The 15,573-nt window shown below is 42.9% G+C and overlaps 1 protein-coding gene across 2 annotated transcripts; it reads left to right on the top strand.

The window, feature by feature from the left end:
- The first annotated feature begins 2,999 nt into the window (after positions 1 to 2,999).
- On the top strand, positions 3,000 to 14,910 carry DENND10 (DENN domain containing 10). Of its 2 annotated transcripts, none has more exons than XM_081863773.1 (9): positions 3,000 to 3,142; positions 4,617 to 4,813; positions 6,646 to 6,725; positions 7,880 to 8,028; positions 9,323 to 9,434; positions 10,464 to 10,564; positions 11,304 to 11,411; positions 12,168 to 12,262; positions 12,880 to 14,910. In XM_081863773.1, exons 1-9 carry the CDS (start codon positions 3,097 to 3,099, stop codon positions 13,054 to 13,056), a joined length of 1,065 nt encoding a protein of 354 aa, XP_081719899.1. In that variant the 5' UTR covers positions 3,000 to 3,096; the 3' UTR covers positions 13,057 to 14,910. The 2 variants fall into 2 exon arrangements, with proteins under 2 accessions (XP_081719899.1, XP_081719900.1); XM_081863774.1 differs by having other exon boundaries at positions 3,010 to 3,142; positions 4,597 to 4,813.
- The last annotated feature ends 663 nt before the right edge of the window (positions 14,911 to 15,573 follow it).

Genomic DNA, 15,573 nt, shown 5'->3' with positions numbered 1-15,573 from the left:
GTGTCCGGAAGCGAAGGTGCCTGTCGCGGAGGCGGGTGGAGGGGGCGGAGTCAGTCCCGAGCTTTCGAGGCGCCCAACGTTCGAAGGGCGCATGCGCGAGGAGGCTCCGCTTAGAGCAGGTCCGGTGGTGGGGAGTTCGAGGCCAGCGCTGCTCAGCGGGTTAGGCGGCGGTTTGAATGATCCTGCGCTTGTTTGTGGGCTACGAAGCGGGTTCCGTGATAGAAGTTTATAAAACTGTGCGCGGCACGGATAAGAAGATTTTCTCCCCGTCGCGGGATTCTAGAACTCGAGGGCATCCGATGAAGCTGAATAGTGGAAGGTTCAAGACAGATTAAAAAGAAAGGGTTTCTTCCACAGTTATACTGTGGAACTCACTTCCACTGGAGGCAAGGGATTGCCATCAACCTGGATGACTTTAAAAAAGGATTATGTTCTTGTGGCCTGTTGTGTTAAGGATTAGAGCACTCCATGCTGAATTCTTTGGCATTGAGAGCCAGTGTGCGTAATATGGTGTGCTGTGCTGCATTAATGTTTTCGTCTTTTAGACCTAAAAGACCCAGGTTCAGATCCCCATTCCAGCTATGGAGCTCACACAGTGACTTTACGCCAGTCACTGTTATAGCACAGCTTACCGTACGTTGTTGTGACATTCACATTATAACATCTTGAGCCCATTGGAGGGGGAAAGTGGGGGATGTACATTTAATTCATAAATAATTTTCTCCTACACCATTCCATTCCTATACTTCATTAAGTGAGACTGAGAAACTGCCTTTGGTTAGGGTTAAAAGTCTACTGGCAGCCAGTGCAGCTGTTTCAGAACATGTGACACACCGCCAAGCCAACTCAAATATGTCAATAGGCAAGAAACAACATCTGCACTAGCTGAAGTGTCCAAACCACTCTTCAAGGCAGCTTCACAGAGAGCTCATTGTAATAATCCAGCCTGGAATTCATCATAGCACTAATGAAGGCCATGCATGTGGTTGGAACTGAGATCACTGGAACTGAAGTTTTCTAAGATTTCTAGCTGCATGGGAGATCTCCACTTTGGATTACAATGGGAGGGTGAAGAGATAAACCTCCCTGCCTTGCACACTGGCTTTCCAGTAAGAATCCCCTCTGCCCTGCACATACATGCAGGGCCTGAGCCAAGTGATGATGTTTTATGACAATCCTGCAAGGTAGTAGTGTTGTTACTGCCACATTGCTAATTAGCTGAAGATTGAAACCACTATGTATTATGACCTACACATTTTAGATAAGAGCTGAAGTTGATTGTGGTGTCTACTGGTGTGATTAAAAGAGGGAGACCAAGACTGGGGAGACCAGGGTTCAAATCCCCACCCAGTCCTGCAGCCCTGTCACACAATGTCAGCTTATCCCACTTTACAGGGTTGTGAGGATAAAAAATGTGAATTAAGTATGGCTCCCTTCAATGACATGGGAGAAGTGGTGGTTATAAATGCAAATAATAACAACAATAAAGCAGTGTTTATAACGACTATAATTGCTGTCTCTTTTTTGGTGTGTCAGACATTGCAATACCATGCAGCAAATCCCACGATGGTATCTCTACTACATACTACATAGTACATACATTATCATAGTGCAGATGGAAAGTAGGAGGTTATAATACAAAATATTGCAAGTAAAATCATTGCGCTAACAGTGGCCATCTCTTAAAATCAGCTGAAACAATGGGAGTTTGTTTTTTTAAAAAAATATTGATGCTTATTGAGAAAATCAATTTCACCAGCGATGGATGACTAAGAGTGCTTGGCAAAAACTTTGACAATAACAGCCCCCCTTTAGAAGACTTGGACAACAGACACCTATGGCCACCTGGAGACTTTTGTGTTGTGCTGGAACAGAATTAAGATGCGCTAAGGCATGTGTCAATAGGGACGCGGGTGGCGCTGTGGGTAAAACCTCAGCGCCTAGGACTTGCCAATAGCATGGTCGGCAGTTTGAATCCCCGTGGCGGGGTGAGCTCCCGTCGTTCGGTCCCAGCGCCTGCCAACCTAGCAGTTCGAAAGCACCCCCGGGTGCAAGTAGATAAATAGGGACCGCTTACCAGCGGGAAGGTAAACGGCGTTCCGTGTGCTGCACTGGCTCGCCAGATGCAGCTTCGTCACGCTGGCCACGTGACCCGGAAGTGTCTGCGGACAGCGCTGGCTCCCGGCCTCTAGAGTGAGATGAGCGCACAACCCTAGAGTCTGTCAAGCCTGGCCCGTACGGGCAGGGGTACCTTTACCTTTAAGGCATGTGTCAAGAGGGTCGCAGGTAGCGCTGTGGTCTGAACCACTGAGCCTAGGGCTTGCTGATCAGAAGGTCGGAAGGTGAGCTCCCGTTGCTCGGTCCCTGCTCCTGCCAACCTAGCAGTTCGAAAGCACGTCATAGTGCAAGTAGATAAATAGGTACCGCTCCAGCGGGAAGGTAAACAGTTTCCATGCACTGCTCTGGTTCGCCAGAAGTGGCTTAGTCATGCTGGCCACATGACCTGGAAGCTGTCTGTGGACAAACGCCGGCTCCATCAGCCTATATATAGAGCGAGATGAGCGCCGCAACCTCAGAGTTGTTCGCGACTGGACCAAACGGTCAGGGGTACCTTTACCTTTACCAAGGCATGTGTCAGAAAATACTGAACCGCTGTATTAACTTACTTTTTTTTATTCGTGAAATAAATAAATAATATTACATAAATTCGTGTCCTGCCTTATGTAAGTAATTAAAACCTTTAAACAAATAAACAATATGCTGCTTAATACTAAAATAGGCTTCTATAATCAAGAGGCAGTACAGCATAAAAAGAAAATACCCTATCGGAAAACAACTTTCCAGTGAAACTGCCATCTCCACGGCTCCTTTGGACTGAGAGGTCGAGAGGCAGAGAGGTTTCAAGCGGAAAGTCCTCTCGTTCGCACGCGGTCGCTTTCTCCTCCTCCCGCTCTTTGCGCGTAAAATGGAGTTCCCCAGTGGAACCGGAAGCCAGGAGGCGGGGAGGACTGGCTTTCTCTCGCTCCTGGAGGCCCAGGATGGGGCCGGGGAAGGCTCTCAGGAAATAGGCGGGGTCCTGGAGAAGGGAGGAGGAAGATGGCAGAGACCGAGGCTCAGCTGCTGCTGAGTGTGGGGCTGATTGGTAAGCGCGCCCGCGTCCCTGCTGCGCATTGCAGGGAAACAGCTGGGAGGGAGCAGGATCGCGCCCCGCTGCCTCTCTCTCTCTCTCTCTCTCTCTCTCCGGCCCCCGCTCCACAAATCCCCGCTTTCCCCCCCGAGAATAGGCGGTAGTTTGTGCGCTGATGGAGATGGGGGGGGGCAGTTTCCTCTTCCTTTCCTGCCTGCTTAGTGCCACTGGATCCATAAGCCTTTTGGAAAAAAAACCTTGTGCCAAATCGGGAGTATGGGCGAATGAACAGAGGGTGGGTGTTTTCGCTTCTTCAGTGCACGGCTATTTGTGAAGGGGAAGCTATTCCGGATTAATTTAAGGCTGGGGAGTTCGTGTTTGCTCCCTTAGCGTGTGTAAGGAGTTCGTAGACCCTATCAGGACTTGCTTTCCATCAGCCTTGCCTGTAATGTCGCCTGTCACTTATAGATCCCTCCCCTGTGCTGATGTACAAAAGAAGACCTTAACGATCTAGGCATGTGAACTGGCAGTCTTCTCCATACTCGTGTGATTATGAAGATCCAGCAACTGACATATCTTTCTAAATGACCCATATGTGCATATTCCTTTACTTGTCAACATAAGTGCGGTTTATTAAAGTCACTGTGTGTAATGGTGCACTCCATATTTTTTAAAAGTCATCTGCTTGAGAGTGCTTCTGAAACTTAGGAAATGACTCAGTAGTTTCATTTGCTTTTCTTTCTATCTGTTGCTCTTCAGAGTTCAAGAGGGCAGGTCCCTGCCCGGAGGAGCGTACAGTACAAGGGGTGCACAGAGGAAGGGAAATACAGGGCAGTGGTGTACAATTGTTTTAGCTGCAAGTGCTTAGACTACAATTACAGGCTTAGGCTACAATCCAAAAGTCATTTGTGCCAGTCTGGGTGTGGGTGGGTTTAGAATTTGGCAGTGGTGTCCTTTTGCCTATGCCTGCCAGCAGGATCAAGACAAGGGACATTTGGTGGGGAGGAGCTAAAACAGCCCAGGATCCACTGGATCCTGAGCCAGCCCCACTGCTATCACTTGATGGCATTTGATCCAATTTTACCTGCCCCCCCCCTACTTTCCATTGCAGCCAGCATGAGTAACAGGGCTGTGGGTGTGGAACTGACTCTTGTCATATTTGACCACCGGCCTGGCTGGGGTTTAGATTGCCCTGTTAGTTGCAGCAGAGCGGGAGAATGGTTTGTAGTTTTCAGAATCTCTACCCTGAACACCATAGGTCATGACCTCATATTTTAATGTAAATAAGACATTTGTGTATGTTGCAGCATACATCCAATACAGAAGAAGTGAATTAAGTTTGTAACAGATGTTAGCGGAAACCAAAAGCTTTAGTGTGTGTATAAAATGCAGGTGTTAAAGGTGATTGCAGCCAACAGATCTGATTAACCAATCAATTTACTTCCTTGCTGCTGTTGGCATTCTCACAGTGAACATCTTTCCACCATAGAAAAAGATACCAATGGAGATACTCTGTGGGTCTGGTGCTATCCTTCTACAACAACTGAATTAAGGGACCTCTTGTTGAGAAAATGCTGCCTTACAGATGAAAGCAAACAGCTTCGCTCATTCGCATTTGGTCAATACAGGCTGACGTGGTTTTATGTTACAACCATGGAAGTACCAGATTCTTCAGCCTTGAAAAAGGTAGGATAGAAATATTGGAGAAAGGAGCTTGATACAGAAATATCTTATCCTGCACATTCATTGTTCAACACTTGCTATAAACTTACTAATACTGGGTTTAGGAATCCTTGCCAGGCATAGCCTATATTATATGCCTTAGTGTCTACATTGTTTTACATATAAATAAATATCATATTGCTCTTAATTTTAGGTGGCCCTGGAGACTTTTCAAATACATTGCCTAATTGCATGTCCATGCATATGTTTACAGTTTCCTCCCTCCATCCCAATCCATTTTCTTTTTGACTCATGTCTTTTTAGTCTGTAAGCCTGGCTGTTAGTTTTTTTTTAGTGATCTGAGAGCCTTTTTTTGTCTGAAAAGCAGAATAAAAATTTTAAATAAATAAATAGCGAAAACTAAGAGCCATATTATCCCATTAATACACATCTCCGCTGAAACCTACATGGGAAATCTGTCTAGAATTCATGGTCATTAGGGTGGGGAACAAAGAGTAGGTTTTCAGTATTATACCACAACTGGTTTAGGCACAGATTATCAACCTGCCCTTTCCAGCTGCCCATTCTTGTGCCATTTATAGCTGTGTTCCTATGTACTAGCATGTAGGGTTTGTGGCCCAAACGACTGAGCTGGATGTTGAGGCCTTGGGTGATCAACTAAGGCTGAGGCGGGGCTTAGTTTAGAGCAAGCATGCATAGTGTTGCACTGTAGATCATAAATCAGTGGATTCAAAACCATATGGCTATTTCAAGGTGGCTTGTAAATGAATCTGTCACCAGTGTCGTGTTGCAGCTCAGTAATACAGTGGTACCTCGGGTTAAGTACTTAATTCGTTCCAGAAGTCCGTTTTTAACCTGAAACTGTTCTTAACCTGACGCACCACTTTAGATAATGGGGCCTCCCGCTGCTGCCGCGCCGCCGGAGCACGTTTTCTGTTCTCATCCCGAAGCAAAGTTCTTAACCTGAGGTACTATTTCCGGGTTAGCGGAGTCTGTAACCTGAAGCGTATGTAACCCAAGGTACCACTGTACCTGAGAAAGCTGCAAAAAAAAAACCCAACCCCAAGCCAACTCCCAAAGTAGCAGTTAGGAGAGTGTTCTGGAAGCAACAAAAATAAGCATTCTGATGAATGGGAATAATGAGGAATATAGAAAAGAGTGCTGTGGTTTAAAAACCTCTATTTGCGTTTATTAAAATGTCTCTGCAGATTTGTTTTTACACTTAATGTATGTTTGTTTAGCTTCTTCCTACCACTGCAACTGCATTCCCTGCTTCACCTGAAGGTGTCAGGGTGGGGTATAAATACCATGAGTGATCTACAGCACCTGTACGTGGTTGAACGTGCTTTGGATACTGTGCAAGTGCTATTTCAAATGCCTAACGCTTTGCTCTGAAAAAAGGAAGAAAAAGAAAAAAGAGATAAGATGGTCAAATCTTGAACACACTTATGCAGTCAAGTGAAGCATCCTCCTCACTGCTCCATCTTTGGAAATGCAACAAAACTCTTAGGTCTTGTTGTGAGCTCCAAAAACAGTGTTGAACTTGCTTATTTGTTGCAAAGGGGCAAATGGGCATGCTTCCCCATCTATTGGGTGTTTCTTTGAGTTATCCCCCACAACCCTCATGGGATTTGAAGTGGAATGGTAGAAGGCATTTTTTAGCACTTGGCAGATCATATTAACAACTGAACTGATTTAATTTTGTCTCGATTTACTGTATTTCAATGAGATTTGGTGAGCTGATCCTCCTGGTGTTGCTATAATGTCCATGTTTACAGTATGGTGTTTATAATGGAGTATCAAGCAACCTTTTCTTTTTCCTATGTGTTGGATAGGTGACCCATTTTTCCATTGTCCTGACTACCAAAGACTTTAACCCAGAGAAATACGCAGCCTTCACTAGGATCCTCTGTCGGTGTGTATAACTGCTGTGTTTTATACTACAGGTTTGGTAGATAAGTTTTTTAAAACTTTTGGTTAACTAGAAAAGTGCTCCCTATTAATTAGGCAGTAGATTTTTAATAGACTATTTAATTGTGTATTTGCCTGTTAAAAGTGCAAATCATTTATCTTAGAAGATGCTATCCAGCTTGCTATCTCACACGGGAGGGGTAGCCTCTTTTAAGGCTGTGCGTGCAGTGTGTTCCAGCAGACACTAGCTTAAATCAAAGAATCGTTTTTGCACCAGAACTGATGTTCTGTGGTGGGCATCTATTTGGGATTTATCAATTGAAACACTGCACAGAACTGCCTTTGAAGAGCCTTCAGAAGCTTCACAGCACAGCTGGTCAGGCGGGGTCAGGAAGTGTCCCGATCACGACACTGTTTCAGCAGCACTGGCTCCCATTGTGCTTCCAGGCTCAGTTCAAAGTGCTGGTTTGGGTCCAGCTGCCCACTCAAGCCCTCCATTCAACAGTTGAAGACTTGTTGATTTCCTCCCCCTCCCCCCACCCTATAAAATCCATCAGACTGGGTTGCACGGTGGGGCCTTTTTGACTGCATTGCCAAGCCAGGGATGGGGAAGCTGTGGCCCTGAACAAGTTGTTTGATGCTATTTCCTATCAATCTGAGGTAGTGTATCAAATGGTCAAGGATGATGGGAGTTGTGATCTAACAATAGGTGAACTGCTGCAGAGTCCCCATCCCTGGGCTAGATTCTAGTATGACTCCCAGCTAGGCCTTTGGGCTACCTCCTTATTTGCCTTTTAGCAGCTAAAACATGGCTTTTAAAGATAGCATTCATTTTTGTTCATTGCTGTAATTTCATTTTGGCTGTTTTCTTGCAGCTGTTGTCAATAATTCTTTAATTCTTTTTAAATTTTGTGTTGTAAGCTGCCTTGAGGGTCTCTGGCGGAAAGGTGGGCTATAAACATTTTAATAAATAGTGTATTAAGCAAACCATAGATTGAGAAAGACAAACCTGTGTGTGAGTCTTTAATCTTAATTAACAGTGAACGTATCTTAGGGCTGTGGTCCTAGAAAGTGCTGGCTTGTTTTTTTTTCAATTCTCTTTGGGGGGTTTTTTTGTGAAGACATAAAAAACTTGTTTCATTATGTTTATTTTTCAAGAATATACCTGAAATATGGGAGTCCTGCGAAAATGATGGAGAGCTATATTTCTGTCCTTACAAAGGGGATCTGCCAGAGTGAAGAAAACGGATCTTTCCTGAGCAAAGATTTTGATGTCAGAAAAGCTTACCTTGCAGGCTCAATCAAAGGTGGGAAGAATTTTTTCTAAAGCTTTGGGGATGATTTTGCCCCAGTCCCAAACACGTACTCTTGGAAGTGTCATGGAAGCAGTACTAGTTTTCAGAAGTTATTTATTAGTTTCATCTGTTGAAGAGCACTCAGTTGATAAAGCACATTCAGATTCACTCTCTGCAGGAATCTAGTTACCCAATAATGTTGTGGCTAAAACCACATTCACACTAGACCTCTAAAGCACTATGATACCATTTTAAATAGTCATGGCTCCCCCCCCCCCAACAATTCTGAGAGCTGTAGTTTGTTAAGGCTGCTGAGTTGTTAGGAGATGCCTAGTCCCCCTCCACCAGAGCTACAATTCCCAGTTCCCAGTGAAGAGGGATTGATTGTTAAACCACTTTGGAAAGTATAGCTCTGGGAGGAGTATAGGAGTCTTGGCAACCTTAAAAAATTTCAGCTTCCATAATTCTTTTTGGAGAAGACATGACTGTTTAAAATGGTGTCATGGTGCTTTAAATGTATGGTGTGAATGTTTCCTAAGTGGACAGCTTAGTAGCACACAGAGAAATAGTGCAGTGGGGTGAGGAGGAAACGCTATGTTGCTCCTTAGGTTTTCACCCAAAGATTTCACAGTTTTTGCCTCCACAGTTCTTATATCCTCAGTTCAGTCTTTGGCTTGCATAGCTTAGTCTTGATGGCAGATATTCTCTGCACTGCAAGGCCAACTTGGAAAGTTTTGGAGATTGCAAGATCATTGCGTTATTTTTCGGACCCCCCACCTGAATTCCTCTAGAATTGCAAGGCTTTTTCCAGCAATGTGACTCGAAGGTCATAATCTCTGTGCTTATCTCTCTGTCCTTATCGCAGTGCCTTTAGGGTCTAAGCAATTGAACACAGATGTCCTGGAACATGCAGTTTCATCTCCCAAGGAATGTTGTTTTTCTTCAACCTGATGTTTCACTTAAAACAATGCCCTGTTTATATCCATCAACCACTGGAGGTTGCTTTTCTTGACTTGGGCCACCTTTCCAAACATTCACTCGTCCTCTAATTCATACAAGTTATAACCGCATTATAATACATTAAAAATAGCAAGAATAACTGTATGCACAAGCGTATTCACAACACCAGACTCACTTTGCAAAATAACATTAAATGTAGCGCCTGACAGAAGTAAGCTCCATTTCCTGTTATAAAACAACTTTCTCATGATTTCTCATCCAATCCTAATACTTAGATTGTTGCTAGTTGTATAGAAGTTGGCTGCCTTTCAGTACTAAAATCCTATTTTTCCATCTCCTGTTCTAGATATAGTATCTCAGTTTGGAATGGAAATAGTCATCCTGTATACTGCACTCATGTTAAAGAAAAGAATTGTAGTATATCACCCCAGATTAGAAGCCATCCAGGAATTTACAAGGTACAGCACCCAGGTGAACTAAAAAAGTTCACAAAGCATGCTTCGTTTTGTTTTCATTGATCATGAGTATTGTCATATTCATTAATACAGGTAACTTGCATCTTATACTTATTTAACTTACATGATGGCAGCTTTGTGTAGGCAGGGGGTGGGATAATAAATAAATGGAGAGCAAATGAAACCCACTCTTCATTTATTTCCCCTCAACCACCTGAGCAGATTTGCAAGATTACTCGCTTTGAGGAGGAGATGCAAGGGCTCTGGCAGATTCCTAGAGCCCTCCCTTCTTTCCAAAGGTAGGCAAACACTCGCAGGACTTTGGGGAGGAGGAAGAGCTCTAGGACCCTGCCAGAGCCCTCACATCCCCCTTTCCAAAGTTGGCTAAGCAGCTATACAAGTTGTGGTAGGGCTGGTTCCACAGGTTCCTGGCTTTACACGTTATTGCTTATATGTGTGGAACCCCCAAAACTAAACCCTGACATAAGATGCAAGCTACCTGTAGCGTTCTAGTGCCAATTCCTACATATCCAAAATAGCACCATTCACACAAATGAGGGAGATACCAAAGGGCTTGGAGGAGCAGCAATGTTTCTAGAACTTCAAATAATTTCTTTTGGAGGGGAGAACCTTTGTGAGGGGATGGGGAGACTCAAAAACATCCTAATGAGGACTGAGCATGCCCACTAGCCCTGGAATGCTGACTGGCTTTTGGAGCTGGGATGATGATGGAAAAAGATGGGTGAAGAATGGAATAGAGTATCTTGCTAGTGGGCAGAGTTTCAGCTAGCCAGCAACAAGCAAGAGCACTCCAGCTGCAACATTTTTTGTTGCAGGTCCAACTTGTGATTTATATGCAGCATTTTCTCTTTCTCTGATTGTATCCCAAACATTAAACAACCTATAACTTTCAGTGATGTGCTTTGGTCTTCATGGTTACAAAAGACTTTGAGGCACAGGCTAAGCAGTCTTCCTTGAAAGCTACTGTTGTATTGAGTACAATGTCAATTGTGACTTGATTATTTTCTTAAGGACTCTACCAGCCTTAGTGTGGCATCGCCAAGACTGGTCAATCCTTCATTCACATGTACATCTGAATGATGATGAACTGGAAGCATTAAAGACGTGCCCAGGTATTGATAATGAAGGGTGGGTTCTATAAACTGTTGTACACAGTAACTAAATTCTCCTTTGCTGACCTGGATAGGACCGAAAGATGGAATACTATTAATCTTGTAATAATCCTCTCTCAGAACTGTGGTTTGCAGATCTTCTACTTTTCAAATATAGTTGTTTCTTTTTTGGTTGGCAAATCACACAAAGTCACACGTCAGTAGCTCAAATGAGATACTACTCATTCTTTGTCCCATAATGCCACATTGACAAATATTGGCTGAGTTATTTTTCTGCGATCCAATAATAGGTCCCAATCCAGCATCTCAAAATTGCTGTTCTGAAGCAGTCCTTAATTCCCTTTCTAAAGAGTAATCAATTGCTCCATTATTTTTTTTTACAACCCCCTCTTTAAGAATCGATCAAAGAAAATCCCTCTAAATATATCATGTTGTGTGTAGAGCTTTTCTATTTTTTTAAAAGTAAAATAATTTAATGCATGTTACATATCATTTTTCTGGCCTCCCTGCTGGGATTTTTCTGTAGATACAATGAATAGCAGATGGAATTCTGCACATCCCTTTTTAAAATAAGCAATTTGCCATGGAATTGGTAGCAATTCCACACTGGTATGCAGGTTTGAGATGGTTAAAAGACAAGGAAATAACTGTGGTGGAAACATTTTTAAAAATTATTATTAAAGCACTTCACATTGGAATGTACTTGCTCAGTAATCATGGTAAAAATTTTCCTGACCAGGTTATGTTGCTGGATTTATAGACTCAGAAGTGAGCAGCAGGCCAGACCTCTATGATGTATATGTGAATCTGGCCGAAAGTGAAATCACCATTTCACCGCAAGCGAAAGGTTTGTTGCCTGAATCACGTGCCTCCCCCATCCCTTGCAAGTTGCAGTTTGCACTTTGATAGATGCACATTTCGGAAGAATTTGGTGTAACTTCGTAATGTTGAAAAAATATATTGCACAAACTCACTCTTACGCAGTCTGGGTCCCAGGATATGTTCTGTTGTTTCCTTTATCCCAAACGCTTTGATTGGCATGCATTAAAGTAAACATCAAAGGGAGATGCTGTGGTTGCCAAAGCTAATATCGAACAAAAGTGAAAATTGTAAAAGGTATGCCAAGGCAGGCACCTATGAAATAGTAATGATAATAAAGAAAGGCTAAAAGAAAACTGGGGAATATTATTTTTTAATGAGTATGACAAGCCTGTGATTTTCATTGATAATGAATGGAAACTGGATAAAATGGATGGTAATACTCACAAGGACGTGTCTTGACTGGAAAAGGAAATTTGCAGCATAATAGAAGCAAAAAAAATCTAGATTCTAAAAGTGGGTAGTAAGAAGGGTTCTGTCAGTGCAATGTTTCTTCGACATACGCAGCAAAAATATGTTAACTCAGTACTGGTATGAAGAATCTGTGATACTGGAGGTGAGAGTTCATTTGTATTTACTCTGTCTTGCTGTCAGGAAACTTTTGGCATCCACTGACCTCAGTGCTTGTGACCAGAGCCATAACTTAGTCTGGAACTGCATATTACAGTATTTTGCGGAACTAGATAATGGGGAATGAATGACAAAGCTTTTTCTCTATCCCCAGAGGCAATGACGATGGGGAAACTCCACAAAGAAATTGGTCAGCTCATCGTTCAGTCCGCAGAAGATCCTGAGAAATCAAACAGTCAAGTTGTTAAGGTTAAGTTCCTTATCTTTGGACTGTTCAAACCTTTCATACATTTCTGTTGCCCTGGATGTTGTGCCTGTGCCTTTTTTCCTGAGATCAGAAAACAGTGGTTCAGACGATCTGCTAAAAGCAGAGTTTAGGTGACAGGGAATGAGCTGGGCAATGAAGCTTGGACCAAAACACTCTTCCTCTGTATGGGAGAAGGGAGTGAAAGCATAATTTTGGAACAAACTGCTGTTGCACATTGCATCCCACACTAGGAACAGCAATTTGTGCTAACAAAACTTCAAAAACTTTTTAAAAGCTTACGACAAACTCCCTCACCAGACTCCTGAGTTAGCAAAAATGGGGGGGGAAGGAGTTCCTCTTGTGGATCAAGAATTAGTTAAGTAACAGGAAATGGAAATGGAAAGCCAGAATAAATGAACTGTACAGGGATGTAGAGAGTAGAAGTCCCCCCAAGGATTAGTATTGCGACCTCTGCTTTTAAACTTCATTCATAAATGATCTAGTCTGGGTTGAGCAGTGAGATGTCCCAAGTTTGCTGTTCTCTCAAAGAAAAGTAGGAAGTGTTGTTGCCACCCTCATTTCCTGTTTACTCTCTTTTATTTTCTCTTTATGTTTCTAGGATATTTCACTGAAGACGAAAGAAATATTGACAAACCTAGCCTCCTTCACAGAGGTCTTGCATGATGGAGAGAAGCCATCACTTAACTTTGAAGCACTGAAGCAGAAGAGATTTCCACCAGCTACTGAAAATTTCCTCTATCACTTGGCAGCCGCTGAACAAATGCTTAAGATCTGATGGGTGGACTTCATACAGCAATTCAAAGTTCTCTCTGCCGCCATGTTTTCTGAGCATCCCATACCTACGCAGAACATTCCGCAGAGGAAAGAGCATTTCTATCTGGAGCGGGGAGTAAGGATGTTGCAGGCTTGAGATAAAACACTGCAGTGTGTAGCAGAAAACACTTCGTTTTCCCCATTTTTTAATTTAGGGTTTTCTACAAAAAGGGACAGATTTCTTCTTTTTAAGACACAATGAAAAGACAGCTTACATAAAGGACGTAAGGCTGCAAGTTTTTCTGTATTAAAGTGGAAAATTTGATAAACCCTATCAGCATCCTAGTGTAAAGAAACAGGATGCTGCAAAAGTGATAATGAAAATATGAAAGCCATTAAAACAGAAGAGATAAATCATATGTCTTACATAAACCATTTATAGTCGCTAATCAACGGGAGCCCAAAGAGCTGCACAAGAGTAGGGCCCTCTTTTTATTTAAATACCTATTGGGGAGGGGAGCAGGATTGCATAGACTGGCCACAGAATGTTAATCTGTCTGGTGGCTTGGCTTTTAGCCCTTTGCACTTACAGCTTTCCCTGATGATTATGAACCCATCAGTTCAGGGTTCCTGATTACAAGGAAGAGTCCTGTGTGTATATATAGCTGTGCATGTTTGTAGAGCCCCCTCTCATTAATTCTGGGTGCATGGGGAGGGCTGAGCATTCGGGGCAGTGAGCATGATCCCATCCCCCCACCCCCACCCAGAAACCCTTCATGCATTTGGTGGCAGAGGTTGTGCTAGTGTCAAGGGCTATACCATCAGTCAAGAGGGAAGGCAAGAGCCAAATTATACATTACACACAAATTTGTGTTTCTGAAACCCATGGCTCCTGCCGTTAGGTAAAAGCTGCTGCAAGAAAGACGGTACTGCCTCTTCCTGCTATTACTTCCCCCGTGGGGTGTCAAGAGAGGTTTGTAAGAGTAAACATGTACCTGAAACTTAGCAGGATGGACCCATCATCTGGCAAAAATAAGCCTGATTAAAGTTGCTTCCCCCCCCCCTTAAAGCAGCTGCAACTAAGGTTTGAATATATGTGTCTGTGTAGTCTGGCCCTGATCCCAAAGGGTTAATTATTACAAACCAAGAGTTTTGCACAGAAATATGAGAACTGTTGAAAGGCCTCTGCAGTTGCACTTTCTGTACCAAAAAAATAAATAAATCCTTTAAGTTCCTAGACTTTGTAAAAAAACACGCCTTAGCACATGGTGGGTGTAGGGTGGAATTCAGTACCACACTATGGCAAACTTTCTGTCTGCACAGGCGTTGCAGAACACACCAGATGGAACAGTCCTTTCTCTCCTGCACAGTTTAGGGGGTGGTATCCTGACCCCTCCACCCTTAAGCCAATTTCAAGGGGCAAGCCCTGTTGCAGAAATTGTTGCACAGGGTATCCGCTGAACCCCACCCTATATACTTCTGTTATTTTTAAAGGTTTGTACTTATTATTTCTACTGCTACCATATTTTGAAATACTATTCAATTATTTAAGTCATGACTGTGTTCTAGCAATATCAATTTCAGAGTCATTTGTTTTCTACTTGTACTATGACCTCTAAGGAACTTGAATTAGGTGTTGTAGTATGAAGGATACAGAAAGAAAATTAAGACAGCTATGTATACGTATCAGTCCTAGAAAGTTTGTAAGTGTGACTCTTCTATTTTCAGGGGACCCATCATTCACTTTTGTATAGAAATGTTTGAGCTAACAGTGTGTATATCAAAAAGCCCGCTGAACAAAAGTTTACCACCCCAGTTTTGGTGCGACTCCATTCCTCTCATAAATTTCAAGACTGTAAATGTCATTTTGCTAATACGGATGAAGTACTGCGCATTTCTTTTTGCAGATAGTGTGTACATTTTCTATTAATACAAAACAGCAACCATAAAACTTGGGCCCAACTCAAATATGTTTCTGGACATGTAAAAAGAATGTAGCTTTGTGATTTTTCAAGTTATGTATCATTTAAAATTAGCCTTCCTGTTTCCATGTATATAAAATGTTCTGGTTATGGGACCAGCAGTGCCTGCATAGGTAAGAGAGGCCTCTCTCTGTGTGCACACACACACAAATATGTATATATATGTATATATGTGTGTGTATGCATAAATATATACATACAGTGGTACCTTGGGTTAAGTACTTAATTCGTTCCGGAGGTCCGTTCTTAACCTGAAACTGTTCTTAACCTGAAGCACCACTTTAGCTAATGGGGCCTCCTGCTGCTGCCATGCCACCGGAGCCCGATTTCTGTTCTTAACTTGAAGCACTATTTCTGGGTTAGCGGAGTCTGTAACCTGAAGCGTATGTAACCCAAGGTACCACTGTGTGTGTGTGTGTGTGTGTGTGTGTGTGTGTGTGTGTGTATCCCACACACCAAAGCCTAATCGGAACACAATCAGGATCCTGTTGATAATCATACTATTTACATTTGCACTAATGAACTGGAGTAGACCCTACAGGGAGAGCAGAGTACAA

The sequence above is a fragment of the Podarcis erhardii genome, assembly GCF_964252035.2.
Source record: "Podarcis erhardii genome assembly, chromosome: 5".
Taxonomy (NCBI): Eukaryota; Metazoa; Chordata; class Lepidosauria; order Squamata; family Lacertidae; genus Podarcis; species Podarcis erhardii.
The sequence above is the reverse complement of the archived record's forward strand: the minus strand, read 5'-3'. Positions and strand labels throughout refer to the sequence as shown.

Excerpts from the sequence above, each read along its gene's own strand:
- DENND10 (XM_081863773.1), top strand. The coding sequence starts at position 3,097 with ATGGCAGAGACCGAGGCTCAGCTGCTGCTGAGTGTGGGGCTGATTG. Across the intron at positions 3,143-4,616 it reads GCTGAGTGTGGGGCTGATTG|AAAAAGATACCAATGGAGAT; the intron begins GTAAGCGCGCCC and ends TTTCCACCATAG. Across the intron at positions 10,565-11,303 it reads AGCATTAAAGACGTGCCCAG|GTTATGTTGCTGGATTTATA; the intron begins GTATTGATAATG and ends TTTCCTGACCAG.